The sequence below is a fragment of the Culex pipiens genome, chromosome 3 (assembly GCF_016801865.2).
Source record: "Culex pipiens pallens isolate TS chromosome 3, TS_CPP_V2, whole genome shotgun sequence".
NCBI classification, from domain to species: domain Eukaryota; kingdom Metazoa; phylum Arthropoda; class Insecta; order Diptera; family Culicidae; genus Culex; species Culex pipiens.
In genome coordinates this window covers 749,616-776,929 of record NC_068939.1, presented here as the reverse complement: position 1 = coordinate 776,929, position 27,314 = coordinate 749,616, and the positions used below count along the sequence as shown (strand labels likewise).

At 39.2% G+C, this 27,314-nt stretch overlaps 1 protein-coding gene across 3 annotated transcripts; it reads right to left on the bottom strand.

Annotated features, from left to right (window-relative positions):
• Window positions 1-1,723: 1,723 nt before the first annotated feature.
• Window positions 1,724-27,093, bottom strand: LOC120427608 (death-associated inhibitor of apoptosis 1). Of its 3 annotated transcripts, none has more exons than XM_039592484.2 (2): window positions 26,916-27,093; window positions 1,724-5,206 (listed from the first exon to the last, which is right to left on the bottom strand). In XM_039592484.2, the coding sequence occupies exon 2, from the start codon at window positions 4,878-4,880 to the stop codon at window positions 3,651-3,653; it is 1,230 nt and encodes a 409-aa protein (XP_039448418.1). In that variant the 5' UTR covers window positions 4,881-5,206; window positions 26,916-27,093; the 3' UTR covers window positions 1,724-3,650. The 3 variants fall into 3 exon arrangements, with proteins under 3 accessions (XP_039448418.1, XP_039448420.1, XP_039448419.1); XM_039592486.2 differs by lacking the exon at window positions 26,916-27,093 and adding an exon at window positions 9,567-9,881; XM_039592485.2 differs by lacking the exon at window positions 26,916-27,093 and adding an exon at window positions 5,500-5,655.
• Between the last annotated feature and the right edge of the window lie 221 nt (window positions 27,094-27,314).

Below are 27,314 nucleotides of genomic sequence, written 5' to 3'. Positions count from 1 at the left end.
TAGCCGTTTAAAAGTTATGATAAAAAAGCTATTTAGACAACTACAAAAAAGGGTGATTTTCAACATCAAATGGCCGGCTCTGATCGCCACAAATAAGCAGTGTAGAGGGATGCCATTTTCTTCCTTTTTTCAAGTCTGTTGGTAGTTTGGTTTTTATTTTCATAACTTATTTCGCAATCTTAGGTGCTGTGATCACGTTAGGGCCATCCATAAACTATGGGGGGGAGAGAGAGAGAGGTGGAGGAAGGGGTGTTTGAATTATTCTATAAATGAGAGGAAGGCACCAACCACCTAAAGATTGATTAAGTAACGTTTTTCAAAACATAATTGGCCACAGGAAAAAAGGCATGTGTAAGTAAATAATTTCGACTTAGCATATTTAAAAAAAAAGTTACTTGTTTATTCAAATGGTACATGTACCCATCATCACTAAGCTTCGGTATTCCGTTATTTGTGACTAATATTTCATACTCGCTTGATGTCGTTATTTTTCTTGAAAATATTTTTATTTTCATCTGACCATTTGCTATGTTGAAAATAGGGGTTATGACAATTTTTGTGTGGTTTTAGGCCATTTCTACATGAAAGATTAGATTTGTTAGTCTCTTGCATGCAATGTACAAGGAGCAAACAACCCATACCCATGTGCTTCCCCCAAGGCTTCCCCTCGAGTTGAGCTTGCGCAGTAATTTTTGTAAATCTTTGAATTTTCAGTCAAAAACAACCGGACGGGAAATGGCCCTACTTTTCACTATTCTAACACCTAATCTCCGAAGCTGCCAAAAAGGGGAATTGGGTACTAAAGCCCTATGTCAATTTTTATGTACAATGGTAAAAAACACCATTAAAAACCATTTCTGATCACTTTTTTTCATTTTAAAGCAAATTTTTTTTTTGACAAGACAACATTTTTTCGATGGGTCAACTATGGTCCCCTTGGAACGAGCTGTCAAGTAGGAGCTTTTCTGTCAAGAAGGACCACGAGGTTAATTTTTCAAAATTGATTTAAAAATCCATTTTAAACTCTTTGTGGTCGTACAAAGGGTCATTGTACTCAGAAAAATAAGCATTATCGCTGTAAACAATAATATCAGCAATCTAAGCTTCATTTTAGGACCCAATTTGCTTACAAATTCAAAGCGTCTCCATAAAAGTGGTGAAATGACACTGTTTCCATGGAGATGCATGGTACTTTACTTGTGGTAGCTTTACCATATTGTCATGCTTATTACTTTATCATAAATTTTTCAAAGTGCATTGCTGCATTGAAACGCTAGACAGACTCCTTCTAGGTCACATTTGATAAGACTATGGTAAAGTTAATTCACCCGCTCAAGGCACAAATTTGTCTTGCGATAGCGGCGTGGAATAAAGAAGGTGCACAGGCAGGTCAGTGCATTTGAGGTCGCAGCGGATTTTGTCTCCAAGGACAACTACACCGTGCACTCACTTGAAATGCATCCCGAGAAATGACCTCAGGCGTGACTCATTTCAGCGTCGCACGGTCGGCGTTATTATTATTTTTATGATTTGAATATTTCCCTTGAATGAAACGCAAATTTGCACTTTGCATCCAAACACGTGCTTATGTCATCACTCTGCGGTATGATGATGATGATGATGGAATCTGTTTGTGAGATGTGGAACAGATATTCAGTTGTTTTCCTCGCGGCACAACAGTGTTAGATACGCATATTGTTGTTGTTATTTTTCATTAAACAACCAGTTGCGAACACACGAAAACAACCGCTCTCAGTGTGTGTTAGTACGCGCGAACTGGTCTCGGTTGATACGCAGAAACAACGCGCTGAATGACCTCGTCAGGCACAGCCAAGCGGAACTGCGTGGGTCGCCACCGGAGTCGTCATTGACCTGTTGATCGTACCGTCAGCTCCACTTGTCTGTGGCTCAATCGACGATCAACAACGGTGTGTGCGTGTTTTGTATTGTTTGCCCGTTAGAATGACCTAGCAGCAGGTTCTACGCCGAGTGAACCGATCGCAGCGAAGTTAGCTGAGTGCTGTCCCCGATTATGGACATGGGAGACTGACCAAAATAAGACTCGCCTCTAGTCACTGCTGTGCTGTTGGATCACGTTTGTCACAGATACTAGCGAGCGCACAATGAATGATCTCAACAACCGCTTGGATGATCACCTGTGTAGTGTAGTTTACCCTACTTTAGTGCAAGCTTAAATATGGAAGCTTGTTTTTGCCAACTTGGGGCCATCGAGTGGGTCGTCGACAACGCCAGGGAAAACAAGCACTCGCAACTTGACAAACAGACCTAGATAAAACGTTGCAAAGTCCCTGCGTCATTGGGAAGATTTTCGCAACACCTAACAGATGGGCACGTTCCACGCTCATTGACGACACGGCATTGTGACACGTGATCAAGTAACGTGACCGCGCGAGTGGTTTCGTAACGTTGTCAACAAACAAGTGGAAATTTACCAGGTATTTTGCGCCAACAGCAAAATTTAAAGGCCGGGCCAGGTGATAACCTAATCGCTGGCTAAGCCGAAGGGATTTCTTTCCAGGAAATAAAAATTAAATGTGTTATTTTCAGTTTACAGTAGATTTTACAATTTTTTTGTTTGTTTATTATGTATTAAAACTCATATTTTTATATGTACAGAGTTTACCGAAATTATTAGAAATTAGTATGATACCTATTCTATAACACATTGTGACATTCTAGATGTTTTAATATATTTTCGTTTCATTAACGTTTACACTGCCGCTTGAATCTTGTCCGTCCCATAAGTAAAAACATGAAAATTGACGAAATTACATATGGGACGGACTTGCTTCGAGCGGCAGAACAGTGCAGATTAAAATGACTCGTTAACCAAAATCAAAGTAACACCAGGTTCGATCCTTTTAAAATGTTCTGCTTGACCTTCGCGGTCCAGTGACGGAGACGGAGCAATTTTGGAATTAAATCATATGTTCTCACTCCGATTAGCAGTTGAATACTCAACAACAAAGTGAGAACTCTAATGATGAAATTCCAAACTAGCTCCGAATGTTTTCCCCCGAGGACCGGCGGTCTGTCCTGCTCAGAATGAGCATAGGACTGAAAAATCGAACCAACAATTCAAACAGTCACGCCTGTTACTGCTGAACTTTCCTGTTGATGTCGATCTTAAGGAAATTTGAACTGTCGGGTTTCAAATTAAGCGTAAGCTTTTACAATTACCGTTAAATGTATTATTTTTCCTCAAATAAATACATGTGAAGTGTGAAAGGACACGATGTTTTCCAGCGTCCTGATGGTGTTAGAAAAAAACAAATAAAAACGCCGAAATTTGCAAAACATTAAACCACAGACAATCGGACGTAAATCTCATTCAAAATTATTTTGAGTGATCGGAATTTTGCCTTGTTAATTTTGAATTTGGAGCGTTCGCCACCAGATGGCTCTAGTGACAAGTAATTGATGATTTTCAACGAAAATGTCAATGATTTACGTCAGTTTGTATGCGATTTAACCTTTTATGCAATAATTAGTACTTTGCTCCAAGCCTCCTAGTGCACTTCCTTAACGTGCAGTTGACCACGATCGGATTCGATAGGAATTGTGTCCGTCACGATTGTTGCGCCTGGGACTTTCTTGAAGATTCCAATACTATATTTCGGGTCAGAATCTCACATCAGGTAAATTCGCATCACATTGGTAAAGGGTTTCCGGCACAGGGGACACTTGGTGACCGACGAGGCGCACTTGGCACACGCCACAACGTGGCCACACGGTGAGAACGCGGTGTTGTACTCGTTGACGTAGCAAATTTTGCACGTTCGGCTCGTGTCCTGCTTGCGGTTCGGTTCGTCCTCGTCTTCCTCGAGGCCACTGCTGCCGGACATGGGTGCCGCCATCGATGTCATAGGATTGCTTTCTTCGACCGAAGTGCTCAGACTGGATGACTGTGATGAAGGTAGCGAGGTGGTGGCCGCCGACGCGACTCCGGACGTTGACGGCTGCGGGGAGCTGGATGGGCCGACGTCCTGCGGCTGCTCGGACATTTCCGAAGAATTTTCCTTCTTGGCCAAGCACTGGGCGATGTACTCTTCGCCCTTCATTAGTTTCAGGTACTCACAGTTGCTATACCACATAGCATGTTGCTCCCAGGGCTCATCCCCGGCCTCCCAGTCCTTCAGACCTCCCCCACAGCTGAAGCACTTGACTCGATCGCTCTTGCCCGTGTAGAAGAATCCAGCATCGCTGAGTTCCTTCGGCTTTTGCTTCATAAACTTTGGCCAGTCTTCGTAGCTTTCTAGCCGCTTCGCTTCGATAGCATAGTTGGGATATTCGGGAAGTTTGTGCTGCTGCTGGGGTGGCTGTAGTTCAGTTGCTCCGACACCTCCGGACGCATTGGACATCATACTCGACTCGGACGTCAACGAGCTCGGTGGCGACGACATCGATCCGCTGCTGCTCCTGTCCGACGACGAGTACGCATTCTCTGCCACGGAGTGCTGCCTAATCTGGATACCACAGGTATCATAGCTGGGCTCCGGCAGTTGGTCCAGGAAACTTGCATCGAGCGGTTGATTGTTTGTTGGGCGCTTGCGCAGCAGCGGACAGTACGGAGACCACCGCAAGTGTTCCGATAACACATTATCATTCGGCTCCCACAGTCCAATTTCAACCCGACAGAAAAAGCACTTCACCATGTCACCCGGCCCCACATAATAAAATCCAAACCGGGCCAACTCGAACTTGCTGATGAACGGTATGCTCCAGTTTAAAAACGATTCCAGCCGAGACACTTCTATATGGTATGTCACTGATGTCCCCGTTAATCCGTACGATGTGTTTTCATCCTTCACTTTGTTATCAGTATAATCCCGTGGTATTGATAGAACTTGCGCGGTCATTTTGCTACCGACGCTACACAGACTCCGCGCGTTTCGATTCGATCCGGTCAAAGAAGATGAAAGATGTTTGCGGAGAAGGGAAAGGAAAATGAACGATCTTTCAGTCACGGCAGTTGGACCAAGACTAAAGCAGTGCGGGGTTTCCCGAGGTGCAGCAGCTGTCGTACGGGCTTACAAGATGCTGTTTTTTCTCTCACTCTTGGAATGATCGAGTGCAACCAGTTGTTGTTCTCTCTCCGCTCCTTCCGTCGTCGTCGTCGTCAATGAGAACGGTGGTGAAGATGACGATGTCGAATCGCTACTGGTCGAGAGGAAAAATCTTCGATCTGTTGAGGAAAAGAGATGAAAAACAAGACTTAGACTCATTGTGCCATTTGAACGTGGTGCCTGCCAAATAAACCAATGGAAAAACTATTCCACAAGACGAGCGAAGGAAAAAGGCTAATGCAAATCGACAGATGGTGCCGACTGTAATGCACTTTGTTGTAATACTTGTGAAAGAAGAGAAAGTCTGCAATGTTTACTCTGTGCTGAAAGTGCACAAACGAGTTTCGTAAACCAGTAAGCTCAATGCACCCGACATTAGCAAGAAACTAATTTTCCAAGCACGCTGCCTCACCTCAATGTGGTAAATCATTATGAAGAGAAAAAAAATGCCCTCTACACGATTCGTTCGAACTTTGTAACTGTACTGTGAACGTTCAACGCCGGACAAAAGATAATATACTTATTTCTGCTTGCAACTATGATAAGATAACAGTTGTCACCCTCTCAAAAGCAAATTTCAAAACAATTTTCATGAAATTGTGATCCGCTTCTTTCAACGCGACCAAACGAACCAACAGTCAGAATGAATAATGCAAATCAAGCGACTTCCGCCCTCACACAACCAACCTTAGCTTGGGGATTCCATTTTAAGCGATCGTTTTATATGTGGTCGTAACGTACGTGCTGGTATGTCCCCCACTAACGCATGCATTCTTCGAACGTTAAAGCGTGGAAGTTTTTTAGAATTTCGTCTTTTTTGTAAACATCCCAACTAAGGTGTGAGTAGTATCGCTTCTTAGAATACACTACTACGAAGCGGAAATGACTAGGTCGCTCGCTGTTTACGATCGCCATTATCATCGCTCAATGACGAGTCGAGTATGTGGACATAGACTGGCGCCATTCGAAAGATAGAACGTGCTTGTATCGACTAGGTGTAACATTCCTTGCCATTACCGGGGAATTTGACCAAAATCACAACTTGACATTTTTGAAGCTGATTGATATCAGTAAACGCTTCAGTTTCGTCAAGGTATGATAGATTTGAGCTCCCTGAACACGCGCTTCAATCGACAGAATTGAGTTTCAGTGAATTGCCTTTATACCTGAATTTACAATTTTATGTTTACATTGGCAATTCACTAAAATTCAATTCTGTCGATTGGAGCGTGTTCAGGGAGCCCAAATCTATCATACCTTGACGAAACTAAAGCGTTTACTGATATCGACTTCGAAAAAGTCGAGTTATGAAATCCAGGAAAATTTTATCAGCTATACTAATGCGACAGCTGGCGAAATTCGATCCAATTAAGGCACCTGCCGTCGATAGCATACAGTGTTATCAGCCACGAGCTGATTTTGATAATTTGTAACAACACTTGAACAGCCAAAGTCACCAAAGCAAATAGATGGTGGAAAAGTTTCAGCCACTTCACGGTTCGACCCAATTCCGTCGTTTCTGTGCCAAACCACATAACTTCCAAACGGCGAGCACGACTTTTCCAGCAAAGCACAGTTCCACCACCTTTGTTGGACTCTCCCCCCAAAGCAAAAAAAAAAAGCTCCAACGACTTAGGCCTGGGAATGGAATGCAGGCCAGGCAATCTCGGAGCTCGATCATCTCGTGTGGAGGCAGCAGCACGAAAAACAGACTCCAATACCAGAAACATTATAAATGAAGAAAAAAAAGATAATTATGTTCTGCGCTCTGGTACAGAGCGCAGCTCGCGAAGATCTCCAGAAGAGAGGTTGCGCAGAGGTTTACTCTCGTAGCATTCCTTTCTTCATCTCTTGGAACCTACCGCAGCAGCCAGCACACCTTCTCGGAACACCGGTACAGGTACACAAAGAAGTGGTAAATGTTAATCGTGTGCCCTTTTACCTCGCCCAGTCCGATCTCGAAACGAGCTTTTTTTGAATGAAAATCGTGAGCTAGTAGTTTCCATTGCATAAATGATAGAGTACACGTAGAAAACGGTACCATACTCAAGTGACTTCTTGCTAAATCAATTACCAATCCAGAAAAAGAAAAAGTTGTCCAAACTTGTTGTCGATCGCCGGCGATTTTCTCGGAAAATCAATCAATATCTCTTCGCAGTCGAACGTCAATCAGGAGGCAGATTCCTGCACGTACTCTGGGGCAGCATTTTCGAAATCGACAGACTCGCTAAGAAACACCTGCCAATTCGACTCTCCGGACTGTGGCCATGTGCAAGTGCGCTTGCAACTGCGCACACTTTGAAGGGCTCTTGGCACGTTCCACGGTCTGATAATCGAAACGGAAACACAAGCAGCCTTCAAACGTCGACCATCTGCGCCGAATTTGAAGATGAAAAAAAAAAATATGTGAGGGTCACAGCACAATAATGAGACCGTACGACGAGTCAGAAACATGAAAGAAGACGCGCGCAGCTGTCCTGACGACCCGAGCGACGCCATTTGCCGCGAAGAATTCCAGCTGCCTCTGAATATGTACCTACACAGGCCGGAAAGGTAAGTTTGATGAAAAGATAGCTTCCACAGCTGCCCTCCGGAGAGCCTCCAAAATTAAGCGATGTGTGAAAATGGGAACAATGAACGCTCTGTTTTGTTGTTGTTTGGGTTAATCCATAGGCCGGTTTTGCTAGTGGCAAAAATGTACGAGGGACTCGAGTGAATCATAGAAAGCATGTGGACAAGTTTGAACATGCTGCGAAACTCCCTTTGATGTAGGTCTCGAAGCTAGCAATAATCCTTTCTAGGGTAAGGGAGATGAAGATTTGATCTGCAAACTTAATGACCAGTTGGATTCGGTCGTCCTGCCTTTGATTGTTGGATTAAACATATCTTTGAATCATTTCGAAAGGTATTGCAAAAGGTTTACAAAATCCTGAATATTTTTCGTTTTTCTAAAAGTGCACAAGATTTTTAACCAAAGTGCATCATTGAATCAAAAGTGTTGAAAATGCATATGGGACATTTATGCACACAGAGGCAGTGCAGAACCCCAAACTGGATCAAATACCATCAAAATCCGTTCAGCCAAAGCTGAGAAAATCTAGTGCACAATTCATTCTTGTTCTGGGGTGTAAAAGTAAATTATGGACAAAAAATACTTTTTCCCTCGTAGGCTGCCATTTACACCAAAACTAATATTTCATCAAATTTCTTCCGACGTTCCATAGGGATTGAGTTGGACTACAATGTTCTTTCATTAGGTTTGGCCAAAATTTAGAATATACCCAGAATCCAGGGCTATCTCATGGTTCCCCACTCATTTCAGCCCATGGGTAACAATGAGACACTTTGATTTTTCTCATTAAATTTTTCAAAATCCAAGGAAATCTTTCAAAACATGAATTAAAAGAGATTTTTGGCATATTCATAGAGTTTCAACTTCATTAAACCAAAAATACAAAGTTATTTGGTATAAATATACGGATTTTTCAAAATTTAAATACTTTTCAGTATAACTTTTGTTAATTAAAGTTTCATGTTGGCAAAATTGCTCTAAAATGTTTAAGGCAAGTCATCAATGGAACAATACAAAAACATGATGTTTTACTAGACAAATCGTGCTTGCCATTTCATTAGGGCACATAAATTTTTTAGACAAGAGTGTGTCCCGTTCACACCTTATGTAAACTGTCATTTGAGTGAAAGGGATAAACGATTGTTTACAAAAGTTATGTGCCCTTTTGAAATGTTGGGCTCCAAATGATGATTTTCGTAGAGTGTCTCATTGTTCCCCAGCTGTCCCATTGTTCCTACCAAGTGCGTCTACAATGAGACAGTTGAATAACGCTGGATGTCGGATCGATCTTATCTTTTGGTCAATGTTAGAACATATTAAAAGAAAGAAAATGCATCAAAAAGCTAATTAAAACATGAAACAAAATAAAAAAAATCGTTGAATGTTGAAAACCAAAAGTGTCTCATTGATGACTACCCTACCCTACATTAGATAGTATCTTCAGATCTTTAGTTTAATGTAATTATTAATAATTTTTTTAAATATTTTCCTAAAAATATAGGGCAAGATCCAGAATTGAGTACAAAAGTGTAATTTTAAGAAAGACTTTAACAGTCTTTTACATCTTCGAAAGAAAAACAAAAAGGAAGCTTTTGGTTACGTTCTGAGCATAAAGCCTGTCTATAAAAATACTATGCGAAAAAAGTATGTATATTTACTCTACAATTTAGAGTCGTTATACAATACTTCAATCGCATAGTATTTTAAATGACGTTAGAAAGATTCTTACCAACTCCGGAAATTTCACTTAAACAGGGAAAAAATACGCAAATAAAATTGATGCTATCTGGAAAATCTCACAAACTATCCACCATTTTCAATTTTCCTCAACATCATCCAACGCACAACTGCGTTCAGTCCTAGGTTCAATCCCAAATTTTCCACACGAAATTTTCGTTTTCCCTTACCTCTGCACTCATAGCGCCAGCCAGCCAGAGAGAAGAACGCATTCAATTTCACAATTTTCCAGCAACATCCGTGCTATTTTCCCACAAAACTTCACCCCGTTTCGTTCGTGCCACAGAAATTACAACCCCCGTCTCTTTTTTTTCTCACTCACAAACGCGCGAGATCCCTTCGTTTATTATTGTGTGACGTAATTAAACTAGTTTTTCCCCCTCTCAAGTTGCAAAACTGTTTTGAAAGGGAGCGAAAACAACAACAACAGAAAGGTTTGCGAGTTTTCCCGAAACGTACGCTCTTCTAGCTCCGAGGCCAGAGCAAAACTGCTCGTGCCATGTGAATCCCCAGGTCAACATAGCCCGACGATCTCTTTGGAAAGTGCGATGAACAGCGAAAATGCTCCGAGCTCACCAACACAAAAGCTGCCTTTTGCACTCATACACAGGCGCCAGCGCAATGTTTATTATGCGAACGAGCTAACTCGAGCGTATACTATGGGTTGTAAACGTTCGAACGGATCCAACTAGTGCTGTTTGGAAGTATTTCTCATCCTGACTAAGGCAAATAAAACGCTTCAACTATTTTTTACAAAAAAAAAAAACAAACTTGAATAAGGACTAACAAAATAAGTTTTTTCGAAAAAAACAATGTGTCAAACAGTCGATCACCATCAAACAAGAGCATAACCGTACTAGCAGGGAGATGACTGTCTTTGAAATCAACACTCGACAGACGGTCACAAAAGCATGAGGGGAAGAAACCCGTCGAGCATGGCACGACGATTCGACAGAGTGAACAGCACCATAAAACTACAAAACACATACTAATACAAATCCATAGTGACTGAGGGGCGTCCATCCGGTTTTATGCTTAGCACACTTCCTGTTATGTTTGACAAAATGAATCATCCTGGATGGATTGCCGAATTTTAGAATTAATTTCGTAATACCAAACTGTTGTTAAAGTTTGTCCGTAAGAGGAAATTTAATCATTCACGGAGGAAAAAGTAGTTCGCAAAAAACGTGAACAAACGTTCATGAAATCGAGAACCAAGAATAAATCCCTTCAATGTAATGCAACATTCGAAAATTATTCGGTTCACAACGAACGTTGAGCAAAATTTTCCCTTCATTACATTTTACTGTACTGATAAGGCAAACGATAATGTTTCAATTTTAGCTTAGCAAAAAAAAATGGAACGTGAAAACGTTCATAAAATTACAAATCGCTATTTCATGGTACAATTGCAAGTCGGTTTCTTCAAACATGTCACAGAATGTTTATCGTGGTCCATTAAAGCTACCTGAAGCTAAAACGCTGGTTAATATAGCCATACAGACCCCTGTTAATCAGGTAGATATCCAGGCCATGACTTCCGGGCGTTTCTGGATGACCCAAAACAATCCAACATGCCGCAGAGTGTCCATCGTGGTCACTGAAGCTACCTGAAGCTATACCGATGGTTAATTCATCCATATAGACCCCCGTTGGACAGGTAGATATCAAGGCCATGACTTCCGGGCGTTCCTGGATGACCCAAAACAATCAAACATGCCAGAGAATGTCAATCGTGGTCCACTGAAGCTACCAGAAGCTATAACGCTGGTTAATATAGCCATACAGACCATCGTTGATCAGGTAGATATCCAGGCCATGACTTCCGGGAGTTCCTGGATGACCTCGTACATTCTAACAGATCGCAGAGAGTCCATCGTGGCTCACTGGAGCTACGTGGAGCTATATCGATGGTGAATACAACGGTACAAACACCCATTGAACAGATAGATATTCAATTCGTAACTTCCGGATGTTCTAAGTTGTCCAGAACATCCCAATATGATGCAGCGTATCCGTAGGTCATTGAAGCTACTGATGGTAAAAACCCCGATTTTGGTCTCCGTTGAACAGGAAAATATGACCATAATGGTTAAGACTTCCGACCGTTTAAAATCGGTCCGCGTTATTTTAAATTTTTCGCGTAAAAACCGCGTAAAAAATTCGCGCTAAAGGTCGCGTAAAAAGAGGTTTAACTGTATCAATCAATAAATTGCTTGATAAGAAGCACACAAGCAAGGTTCTATCAACAGTTTTTGGTATTTTTTTTATTTAGTCCCGACTGAATTATTCGATAACCTTGGGGGAATTTTGTGGAAATATCTTATTATGGTACTGAACAATCCAGAAATGTTTATATGTACAGAAAAATCATTGTGCTGTTTGCCTTATCAGTACAGCGAAATGGTATAAAAATACACTAGGTTCAACGCCAAATTTGTTCGCTTTCAACAGCATTTGAACATTCGCAAGCGTTATCAGAAAAACAGAATGCATTTACAGCTTAACTGAACACAGATAACATTTTGCTCACAAAGCAAAATATCTTCTGAAGACGACCTTTTGTAGCTTTATTTTTTTTTTATTGCAATTATTATTTGTAACTGTCGGGTTACCACCGCACTATGGGGTATTTCCATATAAGCGAGCGGCCAAAAATTATTTTTTTGCTTTTTTGTGACTTTTTTGTGTTGTTTGTACTTAGTATAATGAAAACAAATGAAATTTGATATTTTTCCAAAAAAAGTTTAATTTTCGATTTTTTCATATATATTTGAGGCCACATGCATTAAAGTGGTGAATTTTAATATTCTTGCTCTGTCTATTTGATGCACGGAATGGCGGTTTATGCTATGTTAAAGTTTCTGATTTACGTTCAATCTCCCTCCCCTTTTTCTTGAGTTAAAATCCACCTCTCTTTGAAGACACCCCCCCCCCCCCTCCCCCTCCAATTAAAATTTGATTTTTGCGGTGTTTTAGAATTTTAGACAATTTATTTTATGGAACATTGTATGGATTCTCGTCCACGTTTTTGGTTGTGGTTTTTCCCTGAGTTGATCATGTGATGGTTCTGCAATGTTGTAATTCTTACAAATATACTCGAAAGCAGTTCTCACGTTTTCAGAATAGTGCTTCGTTATACCGTACAGGGACACTACGGTATTATTATCCATACTTTCAAAAGAACACAACAACGAACTGATACGAATATTCGACGAATCGTTTCTGTAAAATACTTAGAATAGGAATTTCTAATTTTATTAAACGTACCTAAGTACCAACAAAGTCATGAATATCAAATCAATTTCAAAACATACATAGTGATTTAAACCAAGCGTATACGCGAAATCATTAATTTCCTTGCATGAATCAAAATGTTCAAAATGGCATAACTCAAAAAGTGCACATAAGTGCACTTTGAAATTTGGAGACAAGTTAGGACATGGTTCAAATTTTAAGCTGCAAAATTTTCAGATCGCACAAATGCACACAATAAAAGTACTCCATTAGGCCGATGCAAATATTTAAAAAAGTTTTTGTCCCTCGGCCCTGGCCAAGGTCAAGGGGGGGGCAAAAAAATAAAAAAATATAAAAATTTAAATAACAAGCCATAGTCTTCACATTTAAATGAAAAAAGTGTTTTAAAATGCATTTTACACTAGTTCAGTTGTTTTGCAATCATTAGTTTTCAAAAATCTAAGATCTGACAAAAACAAAAAAATTATCGAAAAAAAAGATTTTGCATCGAAAATTTTCAAAAAATCTTAAGATTTTTGAATAAACCCAAACATGCTAAAAATGATTTTAAACGCAGGAGAATGTATTTAAATTTGATTTCAGATGGTTGCACTTGAATTTTTATTGAAATTTTAAAGTTTATTGTAAAAATATTTTTTTTGCCCCCTGATTTCTGGGGCCAATTTTGAAGGGGGGGGTGACAAAAACTTTTAAAAATATTTGTACCAGCCTTAACAAAGTTGAAAAAAACTAAATTTTGAATAAAAATCCATCTTTTTTGATTTTTATTATTTTTTTAGCCTGTAAAAGTATGTTTTGTAAAATATTATTGAAAAGTTGAATCAATTACCTTTCTGAATATATATAATGATGCAGGAAAAAATACATAAACAGCTACACAGTACAACTATGAAAAATAATCATTTTTTTGTCAAAAAACATGTTTTTTCTTACCATTTTCGCCTTTGAAGGTCTGCAATTCAGTGAATTTTGAACCTACAACTTTCAAACTCCGGATTTTTCTTAGTTAGAATGTTTATTTTCGAAAAAAAATACCAAAAAATTAATTAGAGTATGTCAGTTTTTCGATTTATGGCCACCTGAAACCCCATAGTGCACCGGCTCACAAGCGCTACCGAGACACCCTTATGTAGCCATAGTTTGCTTTAAAACAGACTTGAAGCATGATGAAATCAGCTACTTTTTTCAACATGTTTCAAATTCTTCAGAATTAAGTTACACTCAATCATTCTGAGCTGACGCATACATTTTCCAGCGGTTGATAACATGACACTGAACACTACCAGTAAGCTTTCAATCGCAATATGAGCGAAGTAGAGCGTATCAGCAAATATTTAAATTTAGTAAATGTAGATTAGCTTTCAAAGTTGAATCATATTTTTTTTTTTTTTTTATTTTAAATTAGCATAGAGTATCTGTCTGACAAACAGTTTAAACTCGATATGTTCAGTCTTGGTCAAATGTAGTCCAATGTATGATTCCCTTCACAGTACGCAGTCGCGCATTGCACAAACCGCGATGAATGAAATGCCAGCACCAACACTCTCACACATCCGACGAGGGTTGGAATATTTCGTCACGTACACGCACCACCACATAAAACCGGGAGAAAATGAACAAATAAAGCCGCCGAGGGTCGAAACAACAATAAAAAGCAACTGGAGGAAAAAAGTTATGCGCTATCTTTCTCCACACTTTCTTCCATTCGCGTTTGTGGTTATGAAGGGGGCGCCGGGCAACAACGCGTTGCAAGAGCCAACCACATGAAACGTGGTGGTGGTGGTGCATACGACCCCTACTTCCAGGAGTGTGTGGTTCGTTGAGTTCCCGTTGATAACGCTTGGCCGTATGGGAAAACCAACGAGACATGCATCCATGTGTTCAAACACTGATGTTCAGTTCAGGAGATATTGGACGACATCGGACTCATGAATGAAATCTAATCTTGGACGAAAAATATATTGTTTATTCTACAAAGAACAAAATCCATCTGGTTACGTTCTGAGGAAAGCGTTTTTCAATTGTTTAACAAACCATGCATGAATGGATGAGCTCCCATAAGGTCTAACGAGACATTCAACAACTTTACCAGTGAGAAAGAGCGAATACGACACTGGATGATTCAATTGATATGGTGGCCATGTTTTGTTAAGGGGGAACCGACACAAAGGAGTGGTTTCCTTTCGTTCCACAGACAATGAATGAGTAAGTTTCTGGAACGAACTTCTAAATATTTAAATTAGAACGGATTCCTCAAGCCAGAACCCCAATTCGAACAATATATAAGATTCAGTCCAACGGGTGCTGCATATGGCAGCCAAACGGCAGTAAACTCAATTTTCATTCATAAAGCACCGAACTCGAGCAAGAGATGCACCCATTCTACCAACAACAAAATGCATTCATAAACGGATAAGTGCGTTCCTGAATGAACTTGTTTATCCCTTCGCGGCGGAAGTGCAGAGCCCTTCCAAGAAGGCTGATTCTTGCCAAATTTGTTTTCTCAGAGTACCTATACAGATGACGTGTTCTGAAATGATTAAACTCATGACGCAAACATCAGACTCAATAACCGCTTTTTTTCGAGCGGATGGATGCGGTTTTGGTTTGGCCCCTACGAAGAAAAAAAATCGTGAGCAACAATTATAGTGGTCAGACGAAAAGGGGGTAAGAACTTACTTCAGTAGTTAGTAGGAAAAAAAACTAAACTAACAATAATAAAAAAAAATCCAGTTTCTTAGGAAACCCTTGAAGAGTATGAGACCAACACTGCGAATTGAATGACTTTATTCTTATTGAAAGGAATAAAAAAACCCTCCAGCTTGTGACTGAACAATACGTTCTATTATCAAGCGTTTGATTAAAATTTAATCATTTTTACTGTTAACCCTCTAAGACCCAACCCCGCTTCTAGACATTCGATATAAAAATTCGCCAAGAATATAATTTGAACCTACTTTGGATCTTCAAATAGCATTGCCCAGATCTGATTGCAAAAAGTAGTATAAACTAGATTACTCCAAAAAAATTATGAAGTTTTGGAGCTTTGGTGTCTTCAAAAGAGATTTTGTAGCTTGCAGCAGGCAGCTTTTAGCTTGGTTGAAAATTAAGGTGGTTTAGAATTATCGTGTTTTAGAAAGTCTAGCTTTCCAGAAATATGTTTTGATTTTTCTTCCTCTTTTCGAAAGTTATTGGACATGCAAATCGTAAAAACTTTATCAAAGACACCCAAATTTTATCTCGCAATCTACGCCTAATTTTACCAATAGCATTAGGTCAAGTCCTCAAAAATCTTTACTTTTTTTTAGCGTAGCAATTCAGCGTTAAATGTTAGAGCAATGTGATACTCATTTAAACATATTTTTTTTAACATTTTCGTTTTCGAAAAATCAATTTGGAACAAAATGGTCAAAAATTACAGCCATTTTAAGGTGAAATTGATGGCTAGCTCTTTTAAAAAAAAAACGTTACTTAATCCACCTTTAGGTGGTTGGTGCCTTCCTCATATTCATAAAGTCAATACATTCAGTAAAAATAGCAACATTCCCCCTTAACATGTTTAACAAATCAACTTTATTACTCATTTTTTTGATATGGTTCGCAGATCATCAATATTTCTGGCTCATCGGCAAGGTTTGATAAAAAAAACCTATCCAACGATAGTTCGCATGGAAGATTCAGACAATATTTTTATCACAATATCTGAAATCAAACCTCTAAAAAGTGTATAAATAACACTTAAGTGCCAATAACTTTTAATAGGGTTGTCAGATCCTTGATGTTTTAGACTCATTTGAAAGGTCTTTCGATTATCTAACTAACGATGGGTCGCATGATAGACCCGGACATCATTTTTACTGAAATATCTGAGATCCGGCCTCCAAAAAGTGTATAAATAACACTTAAGTGCTAATAACTTTTGATAGGGTTATCAGATCCTCGATGTTTTAGGCTCAATTGAAAGGTCTTTTCAATACCTTTCTGAAAATGTATAACATGGTAGGTTTTCTTGAAAAAAACACCCTTTTTACAATCTTCCGGACATACGCCAAAATCGTTTTTTAGCATAACTTTTGAAGTACTTTACTAACCAATAACTTTTGATAGGATTGTCAGATCCTTGATGTTTTAGGCTCATTTGAAAGGTCTTTCGATTATCTAACAAACGATGGGTCGCATGATAGACCCGGACATCATTTTTACTGAAATATCTGAGATCCGGCCTCCAAAAAGTGTATAAATAACACTTAAGTGCCAATAACTTTTGATAGGATTGTCAGATCCTTGATGTTTTAGGCTCATTTGAAAGGTCTTTCGATTATCTAACTAACGATGGGTCGCATGATGAACCCGGACATCATTTTCATTGAAATATCTGAGATCCGGCCTCCAAAAAGTGTATAAATAACACTTAAGTGCTAATAACTTTTGATAGGGTTATCAGATCTTCAATGTTTTGGGCTCATCGGAAAGGTCTTTTTAATACCTTTCTGAAAATGTATAGCATGACAGGGTTTCTTACAAAAACCACCCTTTTTACAATCTTCCGGACATACGCCAAAATCGTTTTTTTAGCATAACTTTTGAAGTACTTTACTAAACTTCATAATTTTCAATAGGGACTTATGGGACCCCAAGACGAATCGAATGAGACCAAAACGGTCCAAATCGGTTAAGCCAGTGCTGAGATAATCGAGTGCATATTTTTTGGTGCACAGACCCACATCCCTACACACACACACACACACAGACATTTGCTCAGAATTTGATTCTGAGTCGATAGGTATACGTGAAGGTGGGTCTACGAGGTCAAATTAAGAAGTTCATTTTTCGAGTGATTTTATAGCCTTTCCTCAGTAAGGTGAGGAAGGCAAAACACTAGCCACAAGACTAGCCAAATTGTGCCCCAGGTTGCATTCGAAAGGGGATTTCTAGCACTAAAAACGCTGAAATATCTCAGGGGTAATTTTCGAGATGTGTTTATTCAAAAATGTATTATTAGTCAACCGACAAGTGGAACCTAACATATTTATAAATTGTCCCGATGAATCTGAACGTTCTTTCAAAATTGATTCAAAGTGTCAAAATATATATATTTTTTTGTCATATTTTTTTTCTGCCCAAAAATTCCAAAACTCCATTTTTTTCGGAAAATCTCATTTTCAATTAATTTTGCAATCTGAACCACTGTGCATTGGAAAGAAGAACTCTTATTTTTTTTTTAGAAAATCTTGGGTCTGATGATTTTACTTTTTTTATGCGACTTTGTCAATGTCTAAACAATAAAGTGCATTTTCTGGGGTCAGATTTGATTGTGTTTTGACTAATATACCCCAAAAAACAAATGATTTAAGTTTTTTATATAAAAAAAGAAGTTTTGCATAATTATAAGCCCAATAAATTAGATTTTAATGGCCAGTAAACGGTTGTAATCGAAGTGCTTACTCAGCATCTTGCGTTTGCAGGTAACGAGTTGCCTAAATCGAGCAACCAACTCGTCATAGATCGAAGATAGGTGAAAATATAACAATGAAGCACAGCAAATTTAACTACAGTGCTATGCTTTACTTTCAAGCTTAAATCAATCACTAAATAGTGATATTCCTCTGTTGAAAATTTCACACGACCCAAAAAAACACAGTTATTCCACACTCATGAGAAACCCGGCGCTCGATCCGTCCCAGGAAATCCATCAGCAAATGTCCCACACCAAACTCGGGCATACAAATTTCCAATAAGCGATTTTCCCATCCCACGCATCGCACTCGAGAAGGGCTCTTTTTCATCGGTGATTATCACTTGTGAACTTTGGTTGGGCAGCGGGGGTGGTTGGTGGAAGAGGTAGAGGAAGAACAACGAGTGAGAGAGGTGTGTGGAATGCTGCAACCGTAGTGGTACCAATAACGGGAAATATTTATTGATATTTTTAGATTGATTTTAGCTCAAGGTTCTGATTGCGTTGCAATACGATAATTTTATAAAATACTAAATGTTTAGGCGGCCAAAAACAAGCAATGTCAGGAATAACATTCCGCACGGTATTCGGGATGCTGACGGTGTATGCCACCAACGAGCTCTGGCGTATTAGAAATGTAAACAGAACACGAGGAGAGAAAGAAAGCAAAAGAACTGGAAATCCCAGACATAATTCCAGGAAGGATAGACCCTTGCGGCTCCAGGCACGATTGAGAGAAAGAGAGCCGCTCACTGCAACGCCTATCTGAGTGTTGGAAATATTTATAGAATAGGTTAGAGAAGTCTTCTTAAATGAAAGATCAGTTCAATTAGTCCAAAATCTGAATGTAGTCTAAATGATCAGTCAAAGCCAAAAGTGAGTGTTTGTACAACACTTCTCTAGAAGGCATATTTCATTGAAAATCCAAGAAAAGACACCGACAAGATGGAAAGAGGCGAAGATCACGTAGACCCATCTCCGCTGTCAGCTGTTAACCCGGTTCTAGGAGATTTAAACGTCCGCCCATGCAATCCTCGAAAAAACTTGGGTACATTTCCACTCTTCATGGGACAGATTTTGAAACTTGATCGCTCCGAAAGTCAATGGCTGAATTCCTGGAACCGATTCCGGGAATAAGCGATCCCCGCAGGCGCATTAATCTTGCTGCGACGTTCTAAAAGAGATGCCGAAAGTCATTTCTTTCGTCCTTTCCATGGATACGATCGTTAAATCGTGTAGGAAGATGAGCGCAATCATCATGACGGACGAGCTAATAAAAAATAGACGAATAAGCGACTCCACAACCTTGGCCCTAGCACACAATCCAATCGATAATGGATCATCGAATTATCTCCCATTCTCCAATAGCTTTGGAGATCCCCACTCGAATATGGAATCGTGGAAACCGATCTTCTAGTCGTAAAAATTAGATTCAACCAATCGAAATAAAGAAAACCTTTCGGTAAGATACGACTGCAATTAAAGGTTGGCTCCAGCCGGAGCATTAAAACAAATTTAGTGAATAGATTAAGATTGGGAGCCACAGTGACTCAAGGCATAGGCTCAAGGAAACTTAATCGATACAGGAATTACTTCTCCAAGATCGAACTGCTGTGAGAAAGCTGAGGCAGGAAACCCTGAAGTTTCCCATGTCAAAAACACCGTAAATAATGGTCTACTTTCCCAAACTTGGACATATTTTCTTCCATGCATTGCCTTAAAACATCAGACTTCCTCCGAGAGAGCAAAGTTTCGCCACTCTCCTTAAGTTGGCAGAAGAAAAAAAACAGCAACATAAATAAAAAGCCCAAGAAGCAATCACAAACAATCTGCCCCAGAAGAATCGCTGGGAGATGGGAAAATTTATTCCGCGTTGTGTCGAGTCGAGTGCGGTGCAGCATCTTAACGTGTGCAGCAACTCTTTTCCCTACCCGCCACCATGCACAACCAGGGTGCAGAGCAAGGGGTGGCCCGGGAGGGAGAGTCCAACGCTCTGGAATGCGACGACCACCAACCACTCTCCGGCGGAGTCGAGTCGAGTCGGTTCCCGGGTCAACCCCAACACAACCCCCCTTCGTTTCCTCTCTCTCGCGGACCAACATGGCTCGGTCACTTCGGTGCGCATGTACCGACGACGAACAGATCGAGGCCTGCACTCGCAGCATCCACCCCACCAGCAACAAGCAATAATTGAGCTGCTAGGGCCTTGGCGAAGGGGCCCCGGTGGCGGGCGGCCAAACGTGCGCGAAAGAGGCGAAAGAAAACCAACCATTTATCTTTGCCCAACACGAATTCCAGCGCGATAGGGTCAATGGAACAGTTTTTTTCAAGGGTTGGGCGATTTTTTTCCGAAAAAAAAGCGCAATGTCCAAATCTGGGCCTCAAACTCTAAAATTTAATCAAAGTCATGAAATTCGCATTTTTTTTTAATTTCAGACCCAGGGGTCAACTTAATAGTATGGTTTGATATATAAGCCGTGATTTCAGTGGGTCTAGAAAATTTAACACAGGTTTCGTTTTTTAACATTTAAATCTGAAAGTTTCCCAGTTTTCATCGATTGAAACCAAAGGTGGGATCTACAATGTCCAAAGTAATCCAATTGTAGAGAATTCTCTCAACTTTTCGAACGTATTAAAAAAAACAATTTTACAATAGTAGTTTATGCAACAAGTTGCAAAAAGAGGATTTTTTTGCAATTCCGTCGTGAAACTACTTACTTTTCCTGTCATTCTTGAACGACGAAATAGCCTACTTTTCTGTACCAAAAATAACAAAATCGAATAGCAACACTTTTCAAAATAAATGCTGAAAAGTTCTACTTTTCAGCACTGAAATGGGTGCTGAAAAGTTGAACTTTTCAGCACTTGTTTCGAAAAGTAACACTTTTCAACATTTTTTTGATTTAAACGATTTGCTGACAAAATACATGAAAATTCGACTGAAAATTTCACTCAATGGGTGTTTTTCGAAATTGCAAAAAATGTTGCATGGAACTCGTTGCAAAACTTGATTTTTTCAGCACTCGTCGTATTTATCCAACTCGGTGAACCTCGTTAAATAAATGTACGACTCGTGCTGAAAAAGTACTTTTCGATTTTTTTTTTTTTTTTTAAACTGGGCGTCCTGTCACGTCCGTCAGTAGTCTTGTCGTACATTACAACTAGAATCAGATCTGCCAATGAATTAGTACACTTCGACCAAATAAACACTGACGCTGTATGGATCTGACTCTAGAATAAATGCACAGTTGTGTGTTATTCATAAGTCCAAAATGTTCAATTATTCATTTAAGTCCAAATATTCATTTGCTAACTACTTTGGATTGAAAATCTAAATTTTAATCTAAAATCCTCTAAACTTAATGTTCAAAACTAAACGTTCCTTTAACTGTTGTAGTACTACTTCTATCAAAAAACAATACAAATTTGTGAACTGATATACAAATAGGATAGAATCGCGATTTTACAAAGAAATGACCATTTACGTCAAAAGATCCGTAGTTCCTCGATTCGCAACAATGGTCAATACAACCATAATCCGAAAACCGGTAGTTCAACAGATCAACGAATTTTGTCCGATATCATTACATTATTGATTGATCGAGACTCTATGGACAATTTGACATAAAAGAATGCCTAGTATTCTACATCAATCAAAGTTTATTGACAGCATTACTCTAACTTAACAATTGCAACTAAATTTATCATCAAATAGATTTGGAAAGCATACAGATTTATTTTAAATGCTAATGCTAAGCAACAAATCAATTTTACTATCCTGAAGTCCCACCTATATCCCACATTGTGATAGTGAAAAAGTCACAAAAGCAGCGGTGTCTTGTGCAATTGTGATATTTTCACTATCGGAGAACTACCTAGTTCACGAAGACAGCTTATCGGTCAACGCTTAAGCCCTGGGGCTGCGACAAAGCGAGTTCTCGTAGCATGAAGTGGTGTCCATAGTGCTTATAAAAAAGAATGTATACCCAAATTTTAACTAATGCACTAGGATCAAATCATGCCCCTTGACTTTACAAGGCCCAGGGGCAAAAAAGTACTTTTCGATTTGGAATTCAATTTCACATCTAAACATGATTTTTTTAATTTTTATTGAGTGCATTTTCGATACTTTCCAAAAAAAACACTATTATTTCAAAATTCTTAAATTTTCAACAAGCAAAACGTCCGTCATACCTTATAGCTCAAAGGTTCCACCTACTTAATACATATCACAAAAAAAATCGCAGGTAGTAAAGTTTGTCAAAATCTAGAGTTTTTTTTTTTTTTTAAGAACCTATAAGCTATTGTGTTTTATATGTTTATAGGACCTATTCAAAAAAAACTCTAGAAATCAAGTTTTTTTGTAATAAAAATTTATGTAAAAAAAAGGGTAGTATTTTTTTTAGAGTGTATAATTTTTTTTTAATGGTCCTACATATAACCTACAACTTTGCCTAAGACACCAAATCAATAAAAAAAAATCCCTTCTCTTTTCTATGGACAGCCCCCAAATATGTCTGGAGACATGTATGATGAAACCATTGATGCAAAATGGCTTATGTTGGGCATAATTTTCATACAAATAAAAAAAATAAAATCAGGATGTTTTATGACACACATTTATATCAATTTGGTCAAAACACGTTTTGATAGGCATAGGTATAGGTAAATTACTGTTGAAAGATTCTTGAACAATCTTTTCAAAATATCTTAAATTCCAAATATTTAAAAGATTCCAAAACTGAGACTGTTTTATAAAAAATCGATTGCATTTATTTTCTCATGCATTCATCATTTATTAGCAATTACCTATGAACTGTCTAATTCGCCCTAAATATGTGAATGCTAATTTTAACAAAAAACGGAAAATTAAAACAAAGTTTTAATTTTTCAAGTTTTTCCCGTTTTTCTCCCGATGGGATCAAATTCTTGAAGTTTTCCCCATTTTTCCGTATTTTTTTTTATCGAGTGCCCGTATAACGACGGTTAAGTGCTCACAACTTTTGATAGGGTTGATAGGGTTATTTTTATTTTTGGAAAATCTTTCGGATTTTAATCAATATATTTTTTTATAACCTTTTAAATTACTGTTAGAAGAAGCATTCACAATCGGCTTTTTGTCGGCCATATTTGTTAAAAAAAAACTTTTTTATATACGAATCCAGTTTGAAATGGCCGCTAGGAGGCCAATGGTGTTAGAAATAACAGCTTCCATGTATTTGAATATGGGAGCTCAACAAAACTCGATTTTTAAGCAATAAAATTAATATTTATGATAAAAGTATTGATTGATTAGGTGTACAAAATGTGTCTAGAATGTTATTAAAATAAAAACTGTTCGAAAAATGTGCAATCGAGATAAGTACACCATTCGATTTAGCAGAAATTTTGTGCACCAAAAAAATATAATTTTCATATGTTGAGTATTTTATTTTAAAAGAAAATTAACAAAAAGTATGAAAATCGAGACATTTAGTATGGGAGCTGTCAAATCTCTCACCATCAAAAAGCAGCGTTGAGCTTTCGCTGGATTTGTCTATTGAGAATGCATCAATCCAAAATGTCGTTTTTCCTTTTTTTAGAAGCATTTGGCATATCGCGATTTATTTTTAATTTCGATTTAGTATTTCTTAGCTCTAAATCGAGAACCACTATTAAAAGTCTTTAATCTAATCGTAGATGACACCATTTACGACCTTAACAATACTTAATGTTTTTAATAGATACTTTTGGAACGCCAGAAAGGATTCAATGAGACCAATACGGTTATAAGCTGTAAAGGCTGTGTAAAGATAATCGAGTAAAAATACCGTCCCAACACAGGCCTTTTACCCGCCCAAGTCGAAGTCGTTCTCCGAACCCGCGGTGATTCCGAAGAACCTCTCCTATACTCTCAACAAGCCCTGCAAGCCCCGGAGTAAGACGCCAGACACGGAGGTGCAGCGCGAGGGAACACACAACAAAAACATGATGGCGCGGCGGTAGTTCCCTGTGTTTTTGCTGCTTCTCTTCTTCCCACAGTGCTTCGCAGCATCAGAATCCCGCCGATCGGATCCAGCAGAAGCGAGAGGAAACTCGGCATCCGTGAGAGAGAGAAGAGGCGACCAACACTTGAAGGGCCGTGCGGTTGGGCTTATGCAAGTAAACACAACCGACGATGGTCCAAGGGAGGGCAGAAGCGAGAGATGGTAATCAAAAACGCTTTGGAATGCACTAAAAGTCAAAATAAGAATAATAACAGCACGCTGGGGTAAACTCCCGACGAAGACGGCGAGATCCAATCGAATCAACAACAACGGCAACTTGAGACCCATGGAAAGCGAAGAAATAAAACTATAAACATTATTATGAACAGGCGGACTCTGACTCTGTAGGGACTCCACCCCCACCTCCTTCTCTTTCAAAAGTGCCAAAGATTTGTCTATTCGTTAGTATCGGACCAATTTTGCCCGAGGAGCCAATTAACACCTTGCTGGTGCGCGCTCGAGCTCTAGCACGAAAATAGCATTAACTTTCCGGGCCGAACACAATACCTGTCTCGCGGGGGTGCCCAAGCGGAGCGATTCTGCCCAAGTATAGTAATCGGGCGCGCGCGAATGGAGGCCACGGACCTACCGATCGATGCCGAGAGATCCAAGAGAAGCCGCACAACCGTGAGAAGGTTTCGACCGCACGACTTGTACCTTCCACATCGCTGAAGGCTGTCTCAAAAGGCTGTAACGAGAAGACCACAAAGGGCTCTCGTCGAAGCTGCGCTGCGGAGGCGCGAGCACAGGGCGATGCTAATCATGAAATTGTATTTTTTTTTTTTAATATATTCTGGAAAAGTGCGCGGGAGGGCTCCCAAGACGCTGTTGAATAGCGCATATTTGTAGGCGTTGAAGAACCAGACTAGGCTCAGCAACGATGCAACTGTGAAGTGAACTCACAATGTAATAAAGTAATGAAACAACACGCTAAACACAATTCCATTTACACAGTTGATCCGAAAATGGCGACGAAGCCATTTCTGACTGATGACAACATTCACGGTTTCCGCGAACCGCAAAAGTGACCACAACCGAAACCGACGCCAGCTCGTCAAACGCGATTCGACGGACGAAACTTGCTTGACTGGTCATAATGTGAGCAACGCTGCTGGAAAAAAAGAACCATGAGTTCATTCAATGGACTCAAAACTTTGGAATGCTGGCGGTAAACAGTTTTGAAAGCCATCTTTATAAAAAATAAGAAAAGAGACTAACTCATGTTCTATGTTGTACGATTTAGGCACGAGGAAAGTCTCAATACGGGGTAGGGCCCTTTGGGTTGGGAGTGTGCTGCTCCAGACTGCGAGCGGGGGAGCCGCACGAGTGGGCTAAAAATACGGAGTTGAGTGCGTTATTTTCAGCTGCAAGTCGTCAGTTTTTGTTCGTCCCAGTCGGCAAACTATGGCCCCATTTTGCACAAAATAAAGCAAATTGAAAAATGATGCCCAGACGGAGAAAAACAAAACAGAAGTTTTCAGTGGGGACCGCGCCGACATAAACTTTCTTTTGCGTTGAAAGGGATTGTGCGTGAACGTCGTTTAGGTCTTTAAGTTGTATTTTTGTTTTCAATTTTATTTCAAGTTTTAATCCCCTTGAAAATTTGGGAAGGGGGATTTAGATAAAATTTAAATTTTCAATGAACTAACTTGTACTAACTATACCTACATTGTTATAATACTACAAAATCAAATTGAACTTCTTTCAAAAGAAAAAAAATGGGATCACAGATCAAAAAGCCGTAACACAACGAAAAAAAAAGTTATTTTCATAAAGAATTTCAATGATAATTCGTAGCTAGCATTTCATTATGGACCGCATACAAAGAATAAATGAGACATAGCGCTATTTAAATGTTAACGACGAATGTTGGATAGTTCTAGATTAAATTTTCAAAACAACCTATCCCTCATGGGTTTCCTATGCAGATAGGGCTTTTTGAAAATTTAATCGAGAATTAACAGTGCACAGCTGTAATAATGCATTTTGTGACACTGATTGTTCCACAACAGATTTTTCAATTCTAATGTAACTGCTTTCAAATTCGTTAATTGGAATGACTGACAGCTGTCAAAACCATGAAACCTTAAAGCGTCGAAATAAGAGAGCTTATTAGTTGGAGTAAGTTTAAATTAGTTGGCAAAAAATAAACAAAATATATATCTTGACTTTTTTTTGATAAGGTCCAATAAACAAATGTAAACATTGAGTGTATCCCGCTTACTCCGATGGACTTTGACATAAGGTGTGAAAGGGATACACTCAATGTTTACATTTGTTTATAGGACCTTATCAAAAAAAAGTCAAGATATATTTTGTGAACATCAGAAATCGCTGTATTTAAAAATGCTGCTAAAAACATGGACATCCCTACCATATGTCAACATTTAAGATTATTCACCAATACCAACTGAAAATACCACCCAGATCACAACTACAGTCTCATTTTGCGATTTCCTGTTTCTTTTTCTTCTTCTCTCCGCACTTAAATCCAATGACCCTGCAAGGGAGGGCGATTCCTACCGTAGGTGGTCCCATAACTGCACATGTTGGAAGTTTTTCATCATTTGGGATTTTTCCATTATGTTCAACCGTATTTTAGTAATTTGCTTCAAAACACTTGAGCTAACAATTCAAGCTGTAGAATTTATATTCCCGCAATTGGACCTCCTACGGTACTTTTCAGACGTGGCAGCGTGCTGATCTCATTGTGGGATTCCTGAGGCAAGTCATTTAATTTCCCCCACCCCAAGATAATTTCTATTTTTTCCTAAACTCACCTGAAATCCAGCCAAACAGGACGGGAATCCTAGTGGCCGTGATGCACGAACGACTCGCAATCCATTTTGTACACTTTTGATGGACGAAAAGCGACGAAAACTGCTTAAAATCCAACAAAATGAGCTCACCACACACTTCACAAGCCTTTTGGTTACGTTGCAGCCAGTGCTGAGTGCTGATGTGATGAGTTGACAGACCAGCACAAAGGGGGAGATGGCTGCGTACCTTGAGTTTTGACAAACGCGAGGGGCAAGACACTTCGACGCTAACTTTTTTAATTATTTTTAGTAAATTACAAAAAAAAAATTTGAAGCTGCTTTTAAGAAGGAGAATCGAGTAGTGCTTGACCCTTAAAAATAAAAAAATGTGGTGCATCTTTAAAATAGCGCCTATTAAAT

Bases quoted from the DNA above. Each gene is read 5' to 3' on its own strand.
- LOC120427608 (XM_039592484.2), bottom strand. From the start codon at position 4,880: ATGACCGCGCAAGTTCTATCAATACCACGGGATTATACTGATAACAAA.